This window comes from Galeopterus variegatus, unplaced genomic scaffold, assembly GCF_000696425.1.
Source record: "Galeopterus variegatus unplaced genomic scaffold, G_variegatus-3.0.2 Scaffold3404, whole genome shotgun sequence".
In the NCBI taxonomy this organism is placed as follows: Eukaryota; Metazoa; Chordata; class Mammalia; order Dermoptera; family Cynocephalidae; genus Galeopterus; species Galeopterus variegatus.
The window spans coordinates 32,441-52,928 of record NW_007729515.1 but is presented as its reverse complement, the minus strand read 5'-3'; the positions used below and the strand labels follow the sequence as shown (position 1 = coordinate 52,928).

The 20,488-nt window shown below is 37.8% G+C and overlaps 1 protein-coding gene across 4 annotated transcripts; it reads left to right on the top strand.

Moving 5' to 3' along the window:
- The first annotated feature begins 142 nt into the window (after positions 1-142).
- Positions 143-20,488, top strand: ATP5C1 (ATP synthase, H+ transporting, mitochondrial F1 complex, gamma polypeptide 1). 4 transcript variants are annotated; one of them, XM_008584912.1, is made up of 11 exons: positions 163-240; positions 703-870; positions 8,324-8,358; positions 8,958-9,089; positions 13,367-13,571; positions 14,155-14,298; positions 14,424-14,488; positions 15,834-15,989; positions 16,441-16,537; positions 19,708-19,744; positions 20,346-20,488. In XM_008584912.1, the coding sequence occupies exons 3-10, from the start codon at positions 8,340-8,342 to the stop codon at positions 19,712-19,714; spliced, it is 825 nt and encodes a 274-aa protein (XP_008583134.1). In that variant the 5' UTR covers positions 163-240; positions 703-870; positions 8,324-8,339; the 3' UTR covers positions 19,715-19,744; positions 20,346-20,488. The 4 variants fall into 4 exon arrangements, with proteins under 4 accessions (XP_008583131.1, XP_008583132.1, XP_008583133.1 ...); XM_008584909.1 differs by lacking the exon at positions 703-870 and having other exon boundaries at positions 143-240; XM_008584910.1 differs by lacking the exons at positions 703-870; positions 19,708-19,744 and having other exon boundaries at positions 143-240.

Genomic DNA, 20,488 nt, shown 5'->3' with positions numbered 1-20,488 from the left:
GGGCGGGACAAATACCTGCTCTGAGAGCCGGAAAAAGGTCGGACCTGGGAAGGCCCGGCCCCAACGCTCGCGAGACTTCCCTCGGTTTGGCGCGAACAAGCGAAGTAGGTGGGGCGCGTTGGGAAGCTTCTACGCATGTGCGATGAGGGCTGTCTGACCGACCTTCAGCAGAGCTGGGGCCACCATGTTCTCTCGGGCGGGCGTTGCTGGGCTCTCTGCCTGGGCCTTGCAGCCACAATGGTAGGGAAGTTTGCGGGAGAGTCGGGAGGATTGCGAGGGATGGAAGAGCTCGGTCAGATGGGGTGGAGGACGGGTGGGGGCGTCCGGACGGACGCGGGGTCGCAGGGTCGGGGTAGGCCCCCTCTGCCGGGCAGAGGCCCCTGGCGGCTGGGGCTGCAGGAAGCGGCCCCGAAGTGGAGGGGCGCGAAGAGGCCGGAGCCGGGGCACACGGAGCAAGGTCACGCCACGTCCCCTGAGGCTGGAGGGGTCATATGGGGCCTCAGGACTGAGACTAAGCCGAATTACTGTCGGGGTGGTCTTGAATTCATTCGTCCAATAAATACTTGCTGAGCTGCTGCTGCGAGCCAGGCACCCACTCTCGGGGAGTCTTTACAAGGCCCGCAAGGTGACGGGGGGCCTAAGGAAAAGCCTAGGGGAAGGTTACGTCGTGCTGTGTCCTTGACGCCTTTTGAAACCCTCTAGTGCTGGGCAGAGTGATACACTTTAAGATGTGATCGATTCGGTGAGCACGTTCATCAAGCACCTGTGTGTAGCAGGCGCTTTGCTGGGTGCTGAAGACACGGAGGAGAACAAAATAAGTGCCCTCGTGGACTCATGGTCGGTCGTCTCGGTGCAGAAGGGACCTGAAAGGTCTGTTGGAGGGGAAGGGAAAGACACCTAGCACTATCCTGATACCAATATGCTGAAACAGTAACCTGCAAGGTCATGAAATTGTCCCAACGCTCTGAGGAGGAGGAGATAGGTGTGCTTTAAGTGGCATTTGTTAACTGCCATGCAGGTGAAGGGTGCTACAAGTTTAGAGGATTTTAAACATTAGTTCGGGGGACGGGAGAGGATGTATATTAGAAGGCCTACGAATAGTGAGATAAAAGATGGTTTGTATAATAGGATGAAATGTTTCGAAGCTGGACAGTCTGGCGGAATTTCAGACAGTGCAAATGGGGGGTTGTATGCTGAGTCGTAGCAATTCTCTGGTTTTACAGTATGGGGGATTTCTAAGGAGCTGCAGCACCAAACTAGGTTTTTGTAGCCTAATTTACTTTAAGGGACAATAAAGTAATTAATTGAAATAGAGACGTTTTTCATTAAGCAAAGAATCTATAGCAGAGATTATCAGAATAATGAGATGATTAAATCTGATGTGAATTACCTACATAAAATTTTTGGTGGATTGGGCGTGGAAGTCAGATTTTTTTAACTAATATTGAAAAAGGATATTCGTGGGAATTAAGAAGTCACTGTAGTGATAGTTGTGTAGATTGTCCTATTTGTTAACCACTCAGCAGACGTTTACTGAATGCCTGCCCTGCACCAGTTGTCGCTATGGTAAGTGCTAACATGTGGTGGCAAGCAAATAGATAGGGTCTCAGTGAGCTACCTGGGACAGTCCTGGTGTGCAGTGGCATTCAGCAGATGTCAGCTCTCCTTCCACCCTTCCCATCTTGTGCATAAATGTTATCTGTCAGTATTTTTAGAACCTTAAATAGTATCCAAGTTGATCTTTAAAAAATGGAAAGTTTCTGAAACAAAGACAAATATTTTACATAAAATCTTAGGGATAACTTTTTAAAAAACACCTGTAAGATCATTTAAAGATCTTTTAATAAAGGATCATTTAAAATAAGAGCTCTCAGTCTGAAACAACTACTCCTAGGAGCCTAAATTGGAACCTCAGTTTGCAAGTAAAGGTCGTAGTGCTGACTCTAATCCCTTTGGAATGTTGGTTTTAAATCGGGGGTTATGGATATTCATCAAACATCGGTGTTCCACTATGGAAAGCATATTCTGTCCTCTTCCTTTTCATATATTCCATGACTCTTGGTGCCTAATGTCTTTCCCACCTCTTCTGCCCTTTCTCTTCCCATTAATTGTAATTGCCTTTTGAATTCAGAAACTAAAACCATCTTAATGTTTCACACTCCACAGAATTCATTTGGGAGATAAATAGCTTTCACAGAACGGTAAAGAGACATCTCCTCAGTTCTGATCATTCAAGCCTTCTAAAAGTTGCAGTTTGTTATTTATAGTTTTTATTTTCATATGTATGAAAGAAGTTAGCATACTAATGTAAACTAAACATTAGGCTTAATTAAAATCATGGTGAAGTTACCAATAGTTGATTAGTATATCAGCAAAATATCCTAACGTTTTGGAAATTAAAACTTTTTTTTTTTTTAAGTAGCATGTAAGACAATGGAAAGAAGAAATTTGTGAAGAAGAGTCCCTGATTTTTACTGTCTTCAAGTTTGAGGAAATACATTTCTATTTCCTTAGTACTCAGCATTCCCTAAAATGGAACTGTTTTATAACAGGATATCAATGATCATAAATTAAAATATTTACACTGGTCGGAAGAGAGATGGTATTTCAGTAGAGAAAAGGCAGTTTGTCATCTGAGACCATGAGAGCAGATATTTACTGGAAAATGTAAAATTTGTGAGGCAGCTGAGTGTTGGTATGAGATGGACTCTGGAGCCAAAAGGCTGGGATTTGAATCCTGAATCTGCCACTCACCTGGCTGTGTGGCCGCAGGTTCCTCATGTGTTAAATGGAGGTAATAATAGTACACAATTCATTGGGTTAGTGTGAGGATTAAATTAGTATTTGTGAAGAACACAGGACAGTGGGAGAAATGCTGGTGTGGATCCAAATATATCAATTTAAAAATGAAAACTAGTTTGTAAATACAGTTTTTGCGTAAACTATAATGTAAGAAGGTTTACTGGCCTTGCCAAAGGAGGAAAAGAAAATGCAGTGATGGATGGAGGCAGCAGAAGTGTGAGGGAGTCATTTTTTGTTGGAGAGGCAGGTGATAGATTTTTACGCAGGCATTCAACATCAGAATTTAAAGTATTTCCTAATTTTCTTTTTGTTGAGAATTAGCTGATGCTGCTGCTTTCTTAGTTTTTACATTATAAAGCATTATATACTCCTTAAAAATATCTCAAACTTTAATTTCTTTGAATGATGAATCATGCCTGTCTCCCTGCCCCACTGTCTTGTCAGCTATTCTAACAATGTTGTATGATCACAGCAGATCATGGTAATCCAATTGGTTTTATTCTCCGTAGATCCATTCTTACAACCAAACCTAATATTTTCCATATAGTCTCCTTCCGCTTTTCCTATTTCCTTTATTTTTCTTTCTCTATGGCTGAGTAATACCAGTATTAAGCCAGATAAGTCAAGAGATTTTTTTAAATAAATTTTGATTATGACCTTCCAGACTTACTTGATGCACGTAAACACATAATCACAAAAATTAGATCATATAACATGCATCATTTCATTACCTGCATTTTTTAAAGTTAATTATAGACTATAAATTATTAATTATACTTTATTTTTAGTACACTTTTAGATTTATAAAATATTGAACATTTAGTACAGAGAGTTCCATATGCCTGTCCACCACCTATTATTAACATCTTACACTAAGGTGGTATATGTGCTACAATTAATGAACCAGTATTGTTGCCTTATTATTAGCTATACTCCATAGTTTCATTAAAGTTCATTCTTTTTCTATCCAGTTCTATGGGTTTTGACAAGTGCATAATGACATATATCCACCATTACAATATAGAGTATCATACAGAGTAGTTTCACTGCCCTAAAATTCTTCCTCCACTCTCTCCAAAACCCTGGTAACTGCTTATCTCTTTACTGTTGCTATAATCTTGTCTTTTCTGGCATATCATTTAGTTAGAATCATATATAGCCTTTTTCAGACTGCTTCCTTTCACTTTGCAAATGCATTTATGGTTTGTCCATGTCTTTTTGTAGCTTGATAGCTCATTTATTTTTATTGCTGAATAATACTCCATTGTGTGGATATATGAGAGGTAGGTATTTGTTGACATATTGAAGGACATCTTTGTTGCTTCCAGTTTTTGGAGATCATGAATAAAACTGCCATAAACACTGTGTGCAGGTTTTATATGGACCTAAGTTATCAGCTCAATTGGGTAAATATATAGGAGCATGATTGCTGGATCATATATTAAGACTATGTTTAGCTTTGTAAGAAACTTTCAAACCATCTTCCAAAGTGGCTGTACTATGTTACTTTCCCACCAGCAGTCAAGGAGTGTTCCTGTTGCTCCATATCCTTATCACCATTTGGTGGTGTCAGTTTTTTGGATTTTATACAATCTTGTAGTATTTCATTATTTTAATTTGTGGTTCCCTAATAACATGATACTGAGCATGTTATATGCTTATTTGCTATCTGTATATCCTCTTTGGTGAGGTGTCCAGATCTTTTGCTCATTTTTTATTTGGGTGATTTGTTTTCTTATCGTCTATTTAAGAGTTGTACATTTTGCATACAAGTCCTTTATCAGAGATGTGTTCTGCAAATATTTTCTCACAGTCTGGCTTGTCTTTTCATCCTCTTAACAGTGTTTTTCACAGAGCAGAAGTTTTTAATTTCCGGGAAGTCTAACATCAATTTTTTTCTGTCATAGATCATGCTTCTGGTGTTGTAGCTAAAACTCATTGCCAAACCCAAGGCACCTAGATTTTCTCCTGTGGAATAGTTTTGTGTTTTACATGTAGGTCTATGATCCATTTTGAGTTAATTTTTGTGAAAGGTGTAGGGTCATTGTCTAGATTAATATTTTTGAATGTGGATGTCCAGTTGTTCCAGCACCATTTGTTGAAAAGAGTATTCTTTCTCCATTGAATTGTCCTTTGCTCCTTTGTCAAAAATTAGTTGACTATTAGTGTGGGTCTTTTTCTGGGCTGTCTATTCTGTTCTATTGTTCCTTCTTGTCCATTCTTTCACAGTACCATGCTGTCTTAATTACTATAACTTTACACAAGAGCTGTGTTGTTATCTGAAATGCTTGGGACCAGCAGTATTTCAAATTTTGGATTTTTTCAGATTTGGGGATATTTGTAGATACTTAACTGGTTGAGCATTCTTAACCCGAAAATATGAAATCCAAAATGCCCCAAAGAGCATTTGCCCTTGAGTATCGTGTAAGCACTCAAAAAGTTTCAGATTTTGGAGCATTTCAAATTTTCAGATTGGGGGTGCTCAACCTGTAGTAAGTCTTGAAGTCAGGTAGTGTCAGTCCTCTGACTTTGTTCTTCTTCAGTACTGTGTGGCTATTCTGGGTCTTTTGCCTTTTCATATAAATTAAAATCATTGATATTCACAAAGTAACTTGCTGAGATTTGGATTGGAATTGTGTTGAATCTATAGATCAAGTTGGGAAGGATTGACATCTTAGCAATGAATATGGAATCCCCATTTATTTGGATCTTTGATTTCTTTCATCAGAGTTTTGTAGTTTTCCTCATATATATCTTGTATCCATACTAAGTCTTTGTTTTAGCATTTTTTTAAATTGTAAAATACACATAAAATTTACCATTTTAAACAATTATAAGTGTAAATGTCTATGGGCTTTTTTAAACTTTAAACTCCAATTGTTCGTAGCTGTTATATAGGAAAGCAGTTAACTTTTATATACATTAACTTTATATCCTGCCACCTTTCTATAATTGCTTATTGGTTCTAGGAGTTTTTTTAATGATTATTTAGGATTTTTTTATGTAGTCAGTCATGTCATCTATGAACAAAGACAGTTTTACTTCTTCCTTTCCAATCTATATACCTTTTACTCCTTTTCTTGACTTACTGCACTACTTAAGACTTCCAGTATGATGCTGAATAAGAGTGGTCATTGGTGACATCCTTGTCTTGTTCCCAATTGACTTAGTCCCTTTTCTTTTGCTGTAACTGAATACCTGGGACTGGGTAATTTATAAAGAAAAGAAATTTATTTCTCACAGTTCTGGAGGATGGGAAGTCCAAGGACAAAGGGCTCTATCTGGTAAGGATCTTCTTGCTGGTGGGGACTCTGAAGAGTTCCAAGGTGGCATGGGGCAAGAGGGAGAGCCAAACTGGCTGTTGTAATAGACCCACTATTAACGATAACTAACACTGCCCTGTAATAACCCATTGGTCCATGAATGGATTAATACTCAATCACCGCTTAAAGGCCCCACCTCTTAACACTGTTACCTTGGGGATTAAGCTTCAACATGAGTTTTGGAGGGGACAAACACTGAAGCCATAGCACTGATCTTAGGGAGAGAGCTTCTGGTTTCTCAGCATAGGTTTTATTGGTGGATGTTGTTTATCAGGTTGAGGAAGTTCTCTTCTATTCCTAATTTGCTGAGAGACTTTATCGTGAATGAGTGTTAGATTTTGTCAGATGCTTTTTCTGCATCTATTGATTGTATAATTTCTCTTCTTTAGCTTGTTGATGTGATTGTATTATTTGATTTTTTGAATATTGTACCAGTTTTGCATGCCCAGAATAAATCCCACTTGGTTGTGGTGTGTAATTCTTTTTTTGATTTGCTAGTACATTTTTGAAGATTTTTGCATCTACTTTTCATTTCTTATAATGTCTTTATCAGGTTTTGGTATTGGGTTAATGCTGGCTTCATAGCATTAGAAAGTGTTCCTTTTTCTTCTAATTCTACTCGCCCCCGCCCCTTTGTTTTCCCTGTATCGATTACCATTTCTACTGATAATTTTCAAATCTGTATCTCAACTCTCAAAACCTCTCTTGATTCCCAGGCCTGTTGGACATTTTCATCTAGCCCCCTGGACTTTTGAACTATATTGTACTCAAAATTTATTATCTCCAAGGAACTCATCCCCACCTAGTTTTTCTATCTTGATTATGACAGCACCATCCTCTTAGGTCATTAAATTAGAAACCTTCGGTTATTCTTACTGTTCTTTCCAAGGAGAATTTGGTATCAAATCAAGTGTCCTGTTGATTTGCTGGCACCTTATTCCAGGTTTTGTGGTGTTTTGTCCAGAAGCTGCAGCAGCCATGTCAGCAAGTCTTCAGTGTTCATCAACAGTCCAGCATCATGTTGTGCTTGTCTCTGCCACCTGAGATACTTTACTGAAAAACCAAACTGATTGTGGGCTTATAAACATTCATTTCCCTACCACCTACAAAATAATATGTAAACTGATTTATGTTTCAGTATTTTAACATATTAAGTATTGAGAGCAATATTCAAGCCCAACCCATGTGTCCAGCACATTCATTTCCCTACCACCTACAAAATAATATGTAAACTGATTTATGTTTCAGTATTTTAATATATTAAGTATTGAGAGCAATATTCAAGCCCAACCCATGTCTCCAGGTTCCCCTTTACCATTTCTCACTGTCCCCTGAACATGACATCCTCTTTCAAAACTGTATCCCATTGCCAGGAGGGCCTTCCTTTGTACAAAAATTTACTGATTCTTCAATTCTCCTGTGTAGCTTTGCCTGCCAACACAGGTACTTTGTATGAATTCAAAGGCCAAAAGATAATATTTCATAGTATGTTTTCTTCCCCATTAAGATTTCATTTGTCTAACCATTTTGTCTTTTGTGCATTAGCACATTAATTTTAAAGTCTAGATTTAATTAAATTTTTTGTAAATCTAAGTTTTCATGAATTTTGATTATGAGATAATAAAATGTTTCTTGTGGTCAGAAACCATGTCCTATTCACAGTGCCTGGAATATAGAAGCAGCTTAGTAAATGTTTATCAAATTGAATTGAAAAAGTTAAGAATCAGTTTAAATCGACTGTACTTTCACACATGTGGTCATGTTAGACTATATAATGGACTGTTATTTAAAGATTGCTGTGAACTTAGGAAGTCAAGGGTTGCTCTTTAGAGGTGGCTGACCTTGATTTTAAGTATAGTTGGACACCCTAGAAAGGGGAAGGACTTTTCTGTCATGTAAACAATATAGGCAAAGTTATAGACGTGGGAACAGAGCAGATGTGAATGCCATTGTGACTTCAGCAGGAGGTTTGTGTCAGTTAGGTCAAATAAGACAAGGCCTTTGATACAGGGTTTGGTATCAGTGTTAAGGAATTTTAATGTATAAATGTTTACTCATACACATTTAGAGGCCTGTATTTGATAGATTGTTTCTTTATCCGGTATTTTTTAAATAAATATATTAACTCTGAAAGTTTTTCTTGTATAATGGGGCTATTTTACATAAAACTGAAATACTTTTAAAACCTTTATTCTCAGGATCCAAGTTCGAAATATGGCAACTTTGAAAGATAGTAAGTATGTTGTTTGTCTTAATATGTGAATTAAGAAAAAACAAATTTTGACAAATAAAAATACTTCTTAATGTATACTGCTTTAGCTCTTTGTATATTTGATCAAAATTGACAAAATGAGTCTATATTGTATGTGTGGGACATTAGACTTGTTTTACAAAGGACTGGTATGAGGTGACGTGAGAAAGTTTTGCTCTGATTCTATTGTCTGTAGTATGGTAACTAGAAAAAACTATACTATTTGTGTGCATGTGTGTGTGTATGTATAGTTATGGAATATGTGTTTAAAGTTATTTTCAGTGCCATTGTGTGTGTATGTATAGTTATGGAATATGTGTTTAAAGTTATTTTCAGTGCCATTTAATGTTTTCAGTGGATAATATACTGTTCTCATGTGTTGCCTTTTGCTTGTCCTAAGTAGCAGCTAATCCTGCCCTTCTTTTATTAGTATGAATTCTAACACTAAGACTTGTTTAGCATTGCTGTTTATGGTCTAAGTGCTTATTATTTCACCTTACTTTAGAAAAATATCTCATAAATTCACAAATGAAATTGTACTGTAACTCCCTGTGTCTTAACACAGCACTTTTATTTATCAGTTACCAGGCGACTAAAGTCAATCAAAAATATCCAGAAAATTACCAAGTCTATGAAAATGGTAGCAGCAGCAAAATATGCCCGAGCTGAGAGGGACCTGAAACCGGCTCGAGTGTATGGAATAGGATCTTTGGGTAAGAGAAGAGTGTAACTCACAAATTAGAAAGAACTATTTAATGTGCGGATTACTGATGACTCCTGTGCAGTGCCTACCGTGGTGCAAGGCCTATTCTGAGTCCTTCACATGTACTCATTTTTTTATGTTCATTCACTTTATTTTTTTATTTTTTATTTTCCTTGGGTGGTTGGCCAGTATGGCACATTTGCTGTACATGTACTCATAGCAACCCTGCAAGGGTAGTCCCTGCTTTACAGATGAAGTTAAGTAACTTGCCCAAGATCACATATAAAGGAACAAGAAGACCTCTGTTTGAACCTGTGTGGTTTGGCATCAAAGCCTGCATACTTATTAACCACCATATTAACTCTAAAAATATGAAATTTTTCTTGGTTTATTAAATATGCCATCAAAAGAACTTGGAAATAGGGCCGGCCCGTGGCTCACTCGGGAGAGTGCGGTGCTGATAACACCAAGGCCCCGGGTTCAGATCCCATATAGGGATGGCCAGTTCGCTCACTGGCTGAGCATGGTGCTGACAACACCAAGTCAAGGGTTAAGATCCCCTTACTGGTCATCTTTTAAAAAAAAAAAAAAGTGCAAACAGTGCATTAGATGCAGATGCGTGATTTCATCCTGTTACCTTGTGATGTGATATTTTAGGACTTCGGGGTGGGGAGGTGATGCCCTACACTGCACAGTTGCCTGAGTGGTCATGGGTATGACTCGTGATGGTGTTTTGAAAATATGAATGATGTGGAAGCAGGAAAAACAACTAAAACCCATCATTTTAAAGATACTTTATCATTATTCTTATCCTTTCAAATACATGAAGATATTTTTCCTTTACAATATTATGTAATCCATTCTTAATTAGTCTTTTTAATAGAGAAGAGCAGTGACATGGTAGTTTTAAAAAAAGAATTTATGTTTGTTTTTAGATGCTTTTATACTTATTTGATTATGAACTTGTCTTGGAAAGAAGCAAAATAGTGAAGCGCTGGCCATTTTAACCTGTAATTACATTCTCTCTCTTAGTCTTCCATTATCACTCTGTCCCATACTGAATTAAGGCCACCTAAAAGAATTTTTAACTTACAGGAAATTTATGCAGATTTGAAAGTAAAGAACTTCATGCAATAGGCCCCCATTTATCTATCACTCAACCTTAATAATCTCAACTCAAGGCAATTCAGATTTTAAGTTGCGGGCTCATATCTTCCCAGAGGAATATTTTTGCGTTAAGTACTTCAGTCACTGCTGCTGGGTCTCTTGTGGCCTCCCATACAATTTCCTTGCTTCAGCTCTTGCCCCACAGTCTTCTCTCCACCCTGCATCCAGAATGATCCCGCACCGCGCTCAGCCAGTGAGCGGGAACCGGTCTCCACATGGGATCTGAACCCTCGGCGGGAGCGCCACCGCGCTCCCAAGCGGCGCACTCACCAGTGTGCCACCAGGCCAGCCCTGGAATGATACTTTTTAAGTCATGAATCAGATCATGCTACTCTCTGTCCCAAACTTCTTTCCAATTAGAATAAAATTGTTGCTGTGGCCTCCGAGACTTTATATGACTCTCTTCCTGACCGCCACACCTTCCCTTCCATGCTGCTGCTGTTTCTCCTCTGTTCAGAATGCTACTGACCCTCACTGCGTTCAAGTTGCCACTCAAATCCACCTCCTCCAGAGGCCTTCTCAAACCACGTTGTCCCAAGTGACATCTCCTTTCGTCATTTCATGTACTTGGATTATGCCTCCTTGTTTTTTCTTTCTCATACATGTCATTACCTGATACATTGTGTCCTTGTTTACTTGTTTTATTATTCAACTCCCCCACTGGAGTATAAGCTTCATTCTAGTATCCCCAGCACTGAGAACAATGCCCGACTCCCAGTAGGTGCTCAGTAAATGTACAAGTGAATGAGGACTAAAGATGGACCTTAGCAGCAACAGAATACGTGAATGGAATGTTTAAATGTCAGCATAGGTGGCTTATTTCCAAATTGAAGATAATATATCTGTGTGTTATCTGTGTATTATCATATTTCTATTATAATATATCTACGTATTGGATTTAGAACTGCCTTGTGCAATAATTTTCTTGTGCTCTTTCATAACTGTTTAAACGTACACTTATACTGCTAAAGAAAATTTTATGTGGGGAAATTATAGAGCAGTAGGCCTCAGTTGAAAGGCTCCTTGCTTTAAAAGTGCCGTATTGAGGGCCGGCCCGGTGGCGCACTGCTACAGTGCGCCGCTTGGGAGCGCAGTGGCGCTCCCGCCGAGGGTTCGGATCCCACGTACAGACCGGTTCCCGCTCACTGGCTGAGCGAGGTGTGGGAGCAACGCCAAGGGTTGCGATCGCGTTGCCGGTCCCGGTCCGGTACGGGTGCGACACTGAGGGTTGCGATCCGTTGCCGGACACAAAAAAAAGACAAAAAAAAAAAAAAAAAGTGCCGTATTGAGGGCCGGCCCGGTGGCGCACTGCTACAGTGCGCCGCTTGGGAGCGCAGTGGCGCTCCCGCCGAGGGTTCGGATCCCACGTACAGACCGGTTCCCGCTCACTGGCTGAGCGAGGTGTGGGAGCAACGCCAAGGGTTGCGATCGCGTTGCCGGTCCCGGTCCGGTACGGGTGCGACACTGAGGGTTGCGATCCGTTGCCGGACACAAAAAAAAGACAAAAAAAAAAAAAAAAAAAAAAAAAAAAAAAGTGCCGTATTGAGTTTCACCTAACAGAGTTGATAGGTCAGGTTTAGCTGTCCTTGTCAGGCCCAGGTATTTGCTCTCATGAGTCACAGTCTCTGCCTAGCAGAAACGAAGCACATAGTTCATGGCTCAGTAATAGTTGGTTAACTCTAAAGTCTAGCCAAGAGTAGGACTAATCAGTTTATATAGGACTATATCTTATTCATATTTACATCTCTGGATATCTAACATATGTAGAATGTATGGTATAGTGGGGACTTAATAGTGCATCTCTACATAGTCTGCTAAATACTAGATTTCCTCACTAAGTTACTCAGTCTAAAACTATGGCCGGTCAACTTTGGGAAAGAAAAGAGTTCTTTAAAAAAATCACTCTCCCCCTTATTTATATGAAAAAGGGAAAGTCATTTCACTATCTACCTTTCTTGCTGATATGAATAAGTATAATATATTTGTTCCCCCCAAAAGGTATATAATCATGAAAATAGTCATTTAATAAAGAAGAAACTGGCTTGGATATCCAATTAGAGTATTTGTAGAGTATTTAATCCAATAATAAAAATATATCAAGGCTGCCAATCAGCTTCTAAGCCCCTTAAACTAAAAAGGTACTAACTGCAAAGTATCTATTAATATAGATAATATCTATATTAATAAATAATATCTATTAAATGGCTAATCATTTTAAATATTAAAAATCTTAAAGCAGGCATTTTATGCTATACAGCGTAAAATATGAAAAGAGACATAAAAGAAGTATTCTCCCATTCCCCAGAACTTAAGAGTTGAGTATTTACTTCTCTCTGCTTTTTTGTGTGGAGTACTCAGTATTGGAATTTGAGAATCCACTGCCCTATACTGGAAAAGGAAGTAGCTGGAATTGGTTGAAATGGGTGAATGTGGCAGTTGTGGAGATGAGCCTTGCAACTGAGGGTGGTGTAACTGTTGGAATCTACCCTGCGTTGGACCAGGTCATGCTTTGCAAGGCTGCTTCTAGTCGGTGACCAAGCATAGGCAGGAGACCAAGGCAGGCCTGTTCTTGGGTGACTTGGGCTCCCTGACAGCCTTGCTGAACTTTTCTTAAACTGACGGTGGTCTAGGAAGCCACTGCCCGGCCTTTCTTGCTCTCTTTCCCACGAGACAGGCTTGCATCATGCTGTGATGGTGCTGTCGGCTTCTTTGACTTCCTTCCTGTTCTCTTTCAGAAGCACTTTACCTATTAAAACCCGTGCACTTTTGATCCCCTTGAATCTCCTCTGGGCCTCTGCTTCTTGCAAGACCAGACCAACAAAGTGAAGTTGGTAGAGTAATGCCAAAAATAAAGTGGCATTCATTATTTTAACATCAACAGTTTTTTTAAGGTAAATTGGCCATTAATGGACCCTTAGGAATCTTTGTTATATAGAGATTTAAGCTTTTATGGTTGTCAGCCTGGTTGTATATACATGTACATAGGTACTTTATATTATACTAGTCAAGTGCCTCCTAAATTTAAATGCATATTTTGAAAACAGCCAGCTCTTTTGTAAAGGGATTATTGCTATATTTAGTGTGAATTGCATATAAAAAGTTCTTGCTTTTGTTTTTAAGCTCTGTATGAAAAAGCTGATATTAAGGCACCTGAAGACAAGAAGAAACACCTCCTTATTGGTGTGTCCTCAGATCGAGGACTTTGTGGTGCTATTCATTCCTCTGTTGCTAAACAGATGAAAAATGAGGTGGCTACGCTCACAGCAGCTGGAAAAGAAGTTATGCTTGTTGGAATTGGTGATAAAATCAGGGGCATACTTTACAGGTAATTTAAATATAGTTTATGTTCAAAGGGGTACAAGTATAAACAAATGGAAGTTTCTTTGATAGTTCATTTAAGCAAGGTATCTTTTTTGGTTACTTTTTTTGGTATACTCACAGAAAGGTTTTTGTTTTGTTTTTATTTTTTTTCAGGATATATTGGGATATATATATTTCCCCTGTTTTCTACTTTTCTATTGCTTCTCCTCATCCTAACCATAAATTGAATATTTTGGGAATATCAAAAGCTATTGGCATTAAGCCTGATGGGCAATCTGAGGAGCTGTCACAGCCTGGATATGTTAGAAATAAATAATAGTTCACTAGGAGTGGAAGGAGAGAAATTAAGGCAAAGAGAATATAAAACAAGACAGGCCTAATTTTTAGTCCTTAGTTCTTTGCAGGTGCTAAAGGGTGATAATCACGATAATGTGTGGAGAAACTTAACTTAGGGAACCACCAGCACCATCCATACCCCTCTGGAAACCCTTGATCCACGGTGATAATGTTTTTTCTTGGTTGCCTGTGTTCTTTCTGCAGAAATATTCCATTAAATGATTTTATGTGATTTCTTGGTTTTCTTGTAGGACTCATTCTGACCATTTCCTGGTGACATTCAAAGAAGTGGGAAGAAAGCCCCCTACTTTTGGAGATGCATCAGTCATTGCCCTTGAATTATTAAATTCTGGATACGAATTTGATGAAGGCTCTATCATCTTTAATCAGTTCAGGCAAGAAAAATTTAGAAGTCAGGCTTTTTTATGTTCATATTTTTTGCTCATTTTAAAATAACTAAATGTCTACTTTACAGATTGAAAATTGTTTTGAGATTTACATTTGGTTTTGTCATTTCTAGGTCTGTCATCTCCTATAAAACAGAAGAAAAGCCCATCTTTTCCCTTAATACTATTGCAAGTGCTGGTAAGTAGTTTTTATGTAACAAGTATTTTTGTGTGTAGAATGGAGAGACTTGTACACAAAGGAAGATTGTGTTTGTCAGGACATCCTGTTACAACTGTAGCAGAATGACGTGAGGCTGTTTCTAGGAAGCACCGTCTATTAGTGACTTCCGTGATACCTTAATCCAATTATTTGATGACTCACTCCATTCATTCATTAATTAAACAAATAAATATCTATTGAGGGCCATCACTAGATTTTCTGCCCTCAAGGACTGAAGAGCCTCGCTAGAAACTGGCTTTGCATTCTATGTGTGGGAACTCTACCTAACTACAATACAATCAGAAGCTCTAGAATAGAGATTTGAACAGTGTTTATAAGTAATTTAATTAACATTGGCCCACTCAATTCTCTTGTTTTATTGTTTGAATAATAGTTGTCATTGCTCAGTGAAGCATCTTTGAAATAATATTCTGGAACTGATTTTATTTTTCTAAGCCTTTTCCCCTTGTACGTACTGTATTTCATCTATTCTGAGGTGTGCATGTTTTTACTTTTTAAAATCTCTAAAATTGGGATGCCTCTACCAGCCAGTGGAATGCCACTTTTAATTGGCTGCTTTTTCTTTCTTATACATCTTAAATTTTCTTTCAATAACATCTTAAATTTGATGAAATGTAGTAGTACTATTTCAACATTTTATGCTGATGAATTTTGAAATGTGCTGCTAAATTTTTAGAACATTAAAACTAAAATTCATATAGCTTTTAGTTCTCCTGATCTTTAATATGCTTAGAAAGGTTTTCTCTTTCTCATTTTCCAGATTGACACATTCATATTTCTCCAGGAATCAAATGGCTAAATTGGAGTTATTCTATTACACTATACTGGTTTCAATTCTTTCATTAATTTTTTTATTGAAAAAAACATTTATTAAATGCCTGCTGGCTTTGTGACAGGCACTCTGCTAGATGCTATTCAAGGGACTTCATAACCATGAAATTTAGTAAAGTTATTCTAAATGTCAGCATTTTTTGTTGTTGTTATTCTTTTTTGGCTGCTGGCTGGTTCGAGGATCCGAACCCTTGACCTTGTTATAGCACAATGCTCTAACCTACCAGTCCAGTTTCTTAATTTTTAAGATAAGACTCTGAAGCAGAATATCAAATGCTTTGTTTATACATATTTTGCTGAAAATATTCTATTATCTATAGCATAGAAATGGATGAAACCATTGGAACAGATTCATGTAACTTAAAATGACTTCTGTGTAATTATAAAGGAATTTCGTCCTAATAAGCTGTTTTTGGTGAAATCATTCTTTGCTCTGTATAACTTTAAATAAATTCATCACTTGTTTTAACAGAAAGCATGAGTATCTATGATGATATTGATGCTGATGTGCTACAAAATTACCAAGAATACAATCTGGCCAATATCCTCTACTACACTCTGAAGGAGTCTACCACCAGTGAGCAGAGTGCTAGGATGACAGCTATGGACAACGCCAGCAAGAACGCTTGTAAGCACTTGCTGGGGACGGTGCCAGTGAGAACGTGCATGAGCACATGCTAGGAACAGTGCCAGCAAAGGCACGTGTGAGCACACACTAGGGACAGTGCCAGCGAGGGCGCGTGTGAGCACATGCTAGGGACAGTGCCAGCAAGGGCACACAAGAGCATATGGTACATCATTGCTGAGAGCAGTCTGTTGCCCATAGTAGCATAGAAACGTTAACATAATGTTCTCTGCCTTATAGGTAAGAATATCTTAACTTGCAAGGCAGTAGGTTTGGTGACATAAAAGGTAGTAGGTTTGAAGCTCTAAAAATATCTTCATAAACTTTTGATAGGCCAATTTTGGTACCCAAAAAGAAATAGAAAGTCTTATTTTTAAATTAAGCAATAGAAGTTAGTTAGCAAGTTATTCTTTTCTAGTTTTAGATTTTGTTGTTCAATCTTTTTTGTTTGTAGCTGAGATGATTGACAAATTGACTTTGACGTTCAACCGCACCCGCCAAGCTGTCATCACAAAAGAGTTGATTGAAATTATCTCTGGTGCTGCAGCTCTGTAAGTAATTGTTGATTGTTGCCCTCAAAGAGTTTTTTCTTAGCTCTCCATGTCTGCTGGTTTAACCTTTGACTGCTTAAAAGTCTTCTGTTTTGTCTGTTAAAATTGAAATGATCCACTGTTGAATCCTGTATCCTTATTCTTAGGATATAAACATTTGGTGAAAATGAGATCTTTCTGGTTTATTCTGTTTGTTTCAGCTGAACTATTCTGGCTTATTTTCTTCTGTTGAGAGATTGGAATATTGCTAGCTTTCACTTTTCCAAAAGCATTTGGAATAAGGATGTGGTAATTCAGTATTATTTATAAAACCTGTCTTTTGAATTTAAAGAATTACAAGCCAAGCTTACTGAGTTAATAGGATTGGTTTCAGGTTTGGTTTTACATGAATCTGTAAACCATTAAATGGTGGTAGAGTCCAGGAATTTTTTAATTATTAAGTATTCTACATCAGTACCATTAAATAGTATACTGCTTTCCTTAAGAAAATTTCTTAGTTGACAAAATATTTTAGTGTTTGTGAAACAAAGGTTAACATCATGGGAATTTTATTCAAAACATTAAGTTGAACACCCACTATGTGCAAAGTATAATGCCAAGTTAAGGATGTGATTCTCAGATGAAAGATAAAATGTGTGGTGAGTTATCTTTGACTTGTTTCTTCTTACTTCTAACTAATTTGTTACCAAGTTGACTAAGTTTTACCTTCTAAATTTCTCTTGAATTCGTCCCCTTTTTTATGCCCACTTTATGCACATCCTTGTCATTTCTCTCCTGAATTAAAAAAGATGTTTGCCTCCTAAAAAAGAAGTGCCTCCTAAGTAGCCAGACCTTGTGCTAGACGTGAAGGATGCGGCGGTAACAGCATTTGCCCTCAGGGAGCTCCTAGTCTTAAAAGGGAAGACAGACATTAAGTGAGAAATTACAGGAGGCTGGCCGGTTTGCTCACCCAGTAAAGTGTGCTTATAACACCAAGGCTGAGGGTTCAGATCCCCATACTAGCCAGCCTCCCCCAAAAAAGAAATTACAGCAAAACAGGGTCAGCAAACTGTGTCCCAGAGCTGAGAAAGGTTTTTACATTTTTAAATAAGGGTTATAAAAAGGGAGAGAGAAAGATACAGTATGTTGCCCAGAAAGCCTAAAACATTTACTGTGTAGCCTTTCACAGAAATAATTTGCCAATCCTTGTGTCAGGGTATTATGAGGAAAATAATAGAATCCATTCTTTATTATATAACGATCCTTCAGAAACAGTTTAGCTCTATAGATGTGGTTCTTTATTTTCTGGCCACTAACACTCTTTCTGGTCTAATATCTTAGTATTACCATTTCTCACTTCCTTGAACCTCAGCCACCTGGATCTACATCCAGGTCTACAAATACATCTTGCTTTGTCTCACCTTCAAGGAGAGGCATGTGCTTTTGCCTGAAGTGCCATTTTTTCCGCTTGTTCCCTTGATTCTTCATCTGACTCCTGTTTATCCTTTCTAACTGAGCTGGGAAAATCCTTTCCTCCAGAACACCCTCCTTCAGAGTTTGAGCGAGGTACCATCCTGAGCTTCCCTTTATCTTGGCACTTATAACATCGTATCAGGAATTGCCTTTTAATTTGTCTGTGTGCTCCCTGAGGCTAGGATGGGACCAGGTCTTATTCACTTTTGTGTCCCCATCGCCTGGTACATACCTCCTCAATAAATGTTTGTTGAATGAATGAATGAGATGTTATATGTGTATTAAGAATTGAAAGTTCAAAAAAAGAGAGAAATAACATTTTACTGGGCATGTGAAAATGTGGACCCATGTTTAAGAATCAGGGAAATGGATGTGTGTTTAAGGATCAGGGAAACATCACTAAGGTTACATTTAAATTGGTCCTTATCATTCAAGGGTAGGAACTGGGCAGAATTCCAGAGACACAAATAAAACTGATTGAGCCAACAGAGACTATTGTATAAGTTGTTAGCTGGATCCACCAGCTTTGCTATCCTAAGTATCCTTCTTCCTTATTTTACTTTCTAAGCATGGCTCTGTTAGGACTAACCCATCTCTCAGCCTGTTCACCAATGTTCTGTTAGCATCACAGAAGACAGTCTCATGGTGTCTAACTTGATAAACTTGGTTAAAGTACTCTCTCTGTGACTCAGCGTTGTCATCTATGACATGGGGACTAATACAAGGATTAAATAATTATGTTCATTATCCTCCTTGCCGTATGTGCTATGCCAGTGCTGAGCTGGTTTCTTCTTGGCCGTCAAGTGTGAGAAACCCTTGGGGGAAGAACTGCATTCTGAAGGTTTGGGGGCTTTGTGGGATCCAGAGCATCCACGGTTCTTTTTTTAGCACTTGAGAAAGGAATGTTAGGTATGAACTATGAGGATACAACTTCTGCAAAACTGAAGACCAGGCTCTTCTTTCTTAATTAGGAATGTGGAGAACCTGACTTAAAAGTAGCAAAATCTAGGGAAATAAGGACAGATGGATTGGAATATACAACTGAGAATTTAGAAAAAAAAAATCTGGATAATTGGAAATTAACTACTAAATTTTCGCTTTCTGTAAGGGTAGTCTAAATCCTTATATAAAAAGTTAGCTGCACAGTCTCCCAAGTTTGTATTATTTATTTGAATGTATTTGCATGCCCTGTAACCTATCAGTTATTATGGTTCAAAACTTTAATGTAAACACATTTGGCTATTTAGCAATAAAGTAAAAGCATGAATAAACCATAATATTTGAGATGCCAAGTATTAGTTGCCAGCCTAGAAATTGAACCTATCAGTTATTATGGTTCAAAACTTTAATGTAAACACATTTGGCTATTTAGCAATAAACTAAAAGCATGAATAAACCATAATATTTGAGATGCCAAGTATTAGTTGCCAGCCTAGAAATTGTAAATATATTTTATTCTATTTAAATTACACGTTCATAGTCTCGCCTACTTGCATGAACATGTTTTTATTGCTTCTAGCCAGATCGAAATTTATAACTTTTTGTAACAATCATTGAATCTGTTTTAAAGGGATATTTTGGTAAGTATGTGATATATTCAAGGTAGCAAGTAAATAAATGGACTTGTTTAGTTGGAAACTGTATGTGATTAACTAGCATGAATTGCTTCTTGACCTGCTTGTTTTGTGTTTGTCTTTTTCTTCTAATATAATAACCAGGGATTAATGAAAATCAAGTTTCATCCTCAGAAAAGAGGTAAAGTTTACACAGTCTTCCCATGCCTCTTCAGAAAAGAAACCTAGTCAGATATAATTGAAGCTACCTTAGCAATAACGAAACTGCTTCTTTAAGAGATTTGGATTGGCTGGTGGATATATAGAAGCAGCCAAATTATGGGAACTCCTAGGCAATGATAGTGGGCTTTTTTTTTTTTTTAACATTTGTTAAATGTGTTGGTCATAGAAGATAGATAGAAGGAAGTGAACTTTAAGGGTAGAGAATTAGTATTATTTTGAGATATTAAATATAGGTTGATGAAGAGTGGTGGTTCTCAAACTGTATGGTCTCAGGATTCCTTAGTGTCTGATTTCACAGAAGACAGCTAGATTCTCTATTCATTTTGTTGTGATGTCATGCGTCATGTAGCAAAGCTCTTGAGAACAAGATGAAAACAGGCAAATAATGTTGTTAGGAAAGGCTTCCCAGACCAAAATTTGAGAACCACTGGTATAGAGTCACATTTTATTATGTAAATTCGGTTCTTTATACCCCACTTAAATATGTATTATCTCTTAACATCATTATTTTGCCAAAAAATATTATTTGACTTTTACTTGTTCTGTATTTCGTTTTTCAGGTGAAGGAAAATTCAGCCAGCCGATTATGTTTTTAGCGTATTGCTGTTTTTGGCAGAAGAAATTGTTGGTCCATTGTTTGAATTACTAAAGACAGCAAGATATTTGTAAATTATCTTACAATAAACAACTTACAATAAGAAAA

Bases quoted from the DNA above. Each gene is read 5' to 3' on its own strand.
- ATP5C1 (XM_008584909.1), top strand. From the start codon at position 185: ATGTTCTCTCGGGCGGGCGTTGCTGGGCTCTCTGCCTGGGCCTTGCAG. The intron at 241-8,323 runs GTAGGGAAGTTT...CTTTATTCTCAG, and splicing joins TGGGCCTTGCAGCCACAATG to GATCCAAGTTCGAAATATGG. The intron at 8,359-8,957 runs GTAAGTATGTTG...TTTATTTATCAG, and splicing joins TATGGCAACTTTGAAAGATA to TTACCAGGCGACTAAAGTCA.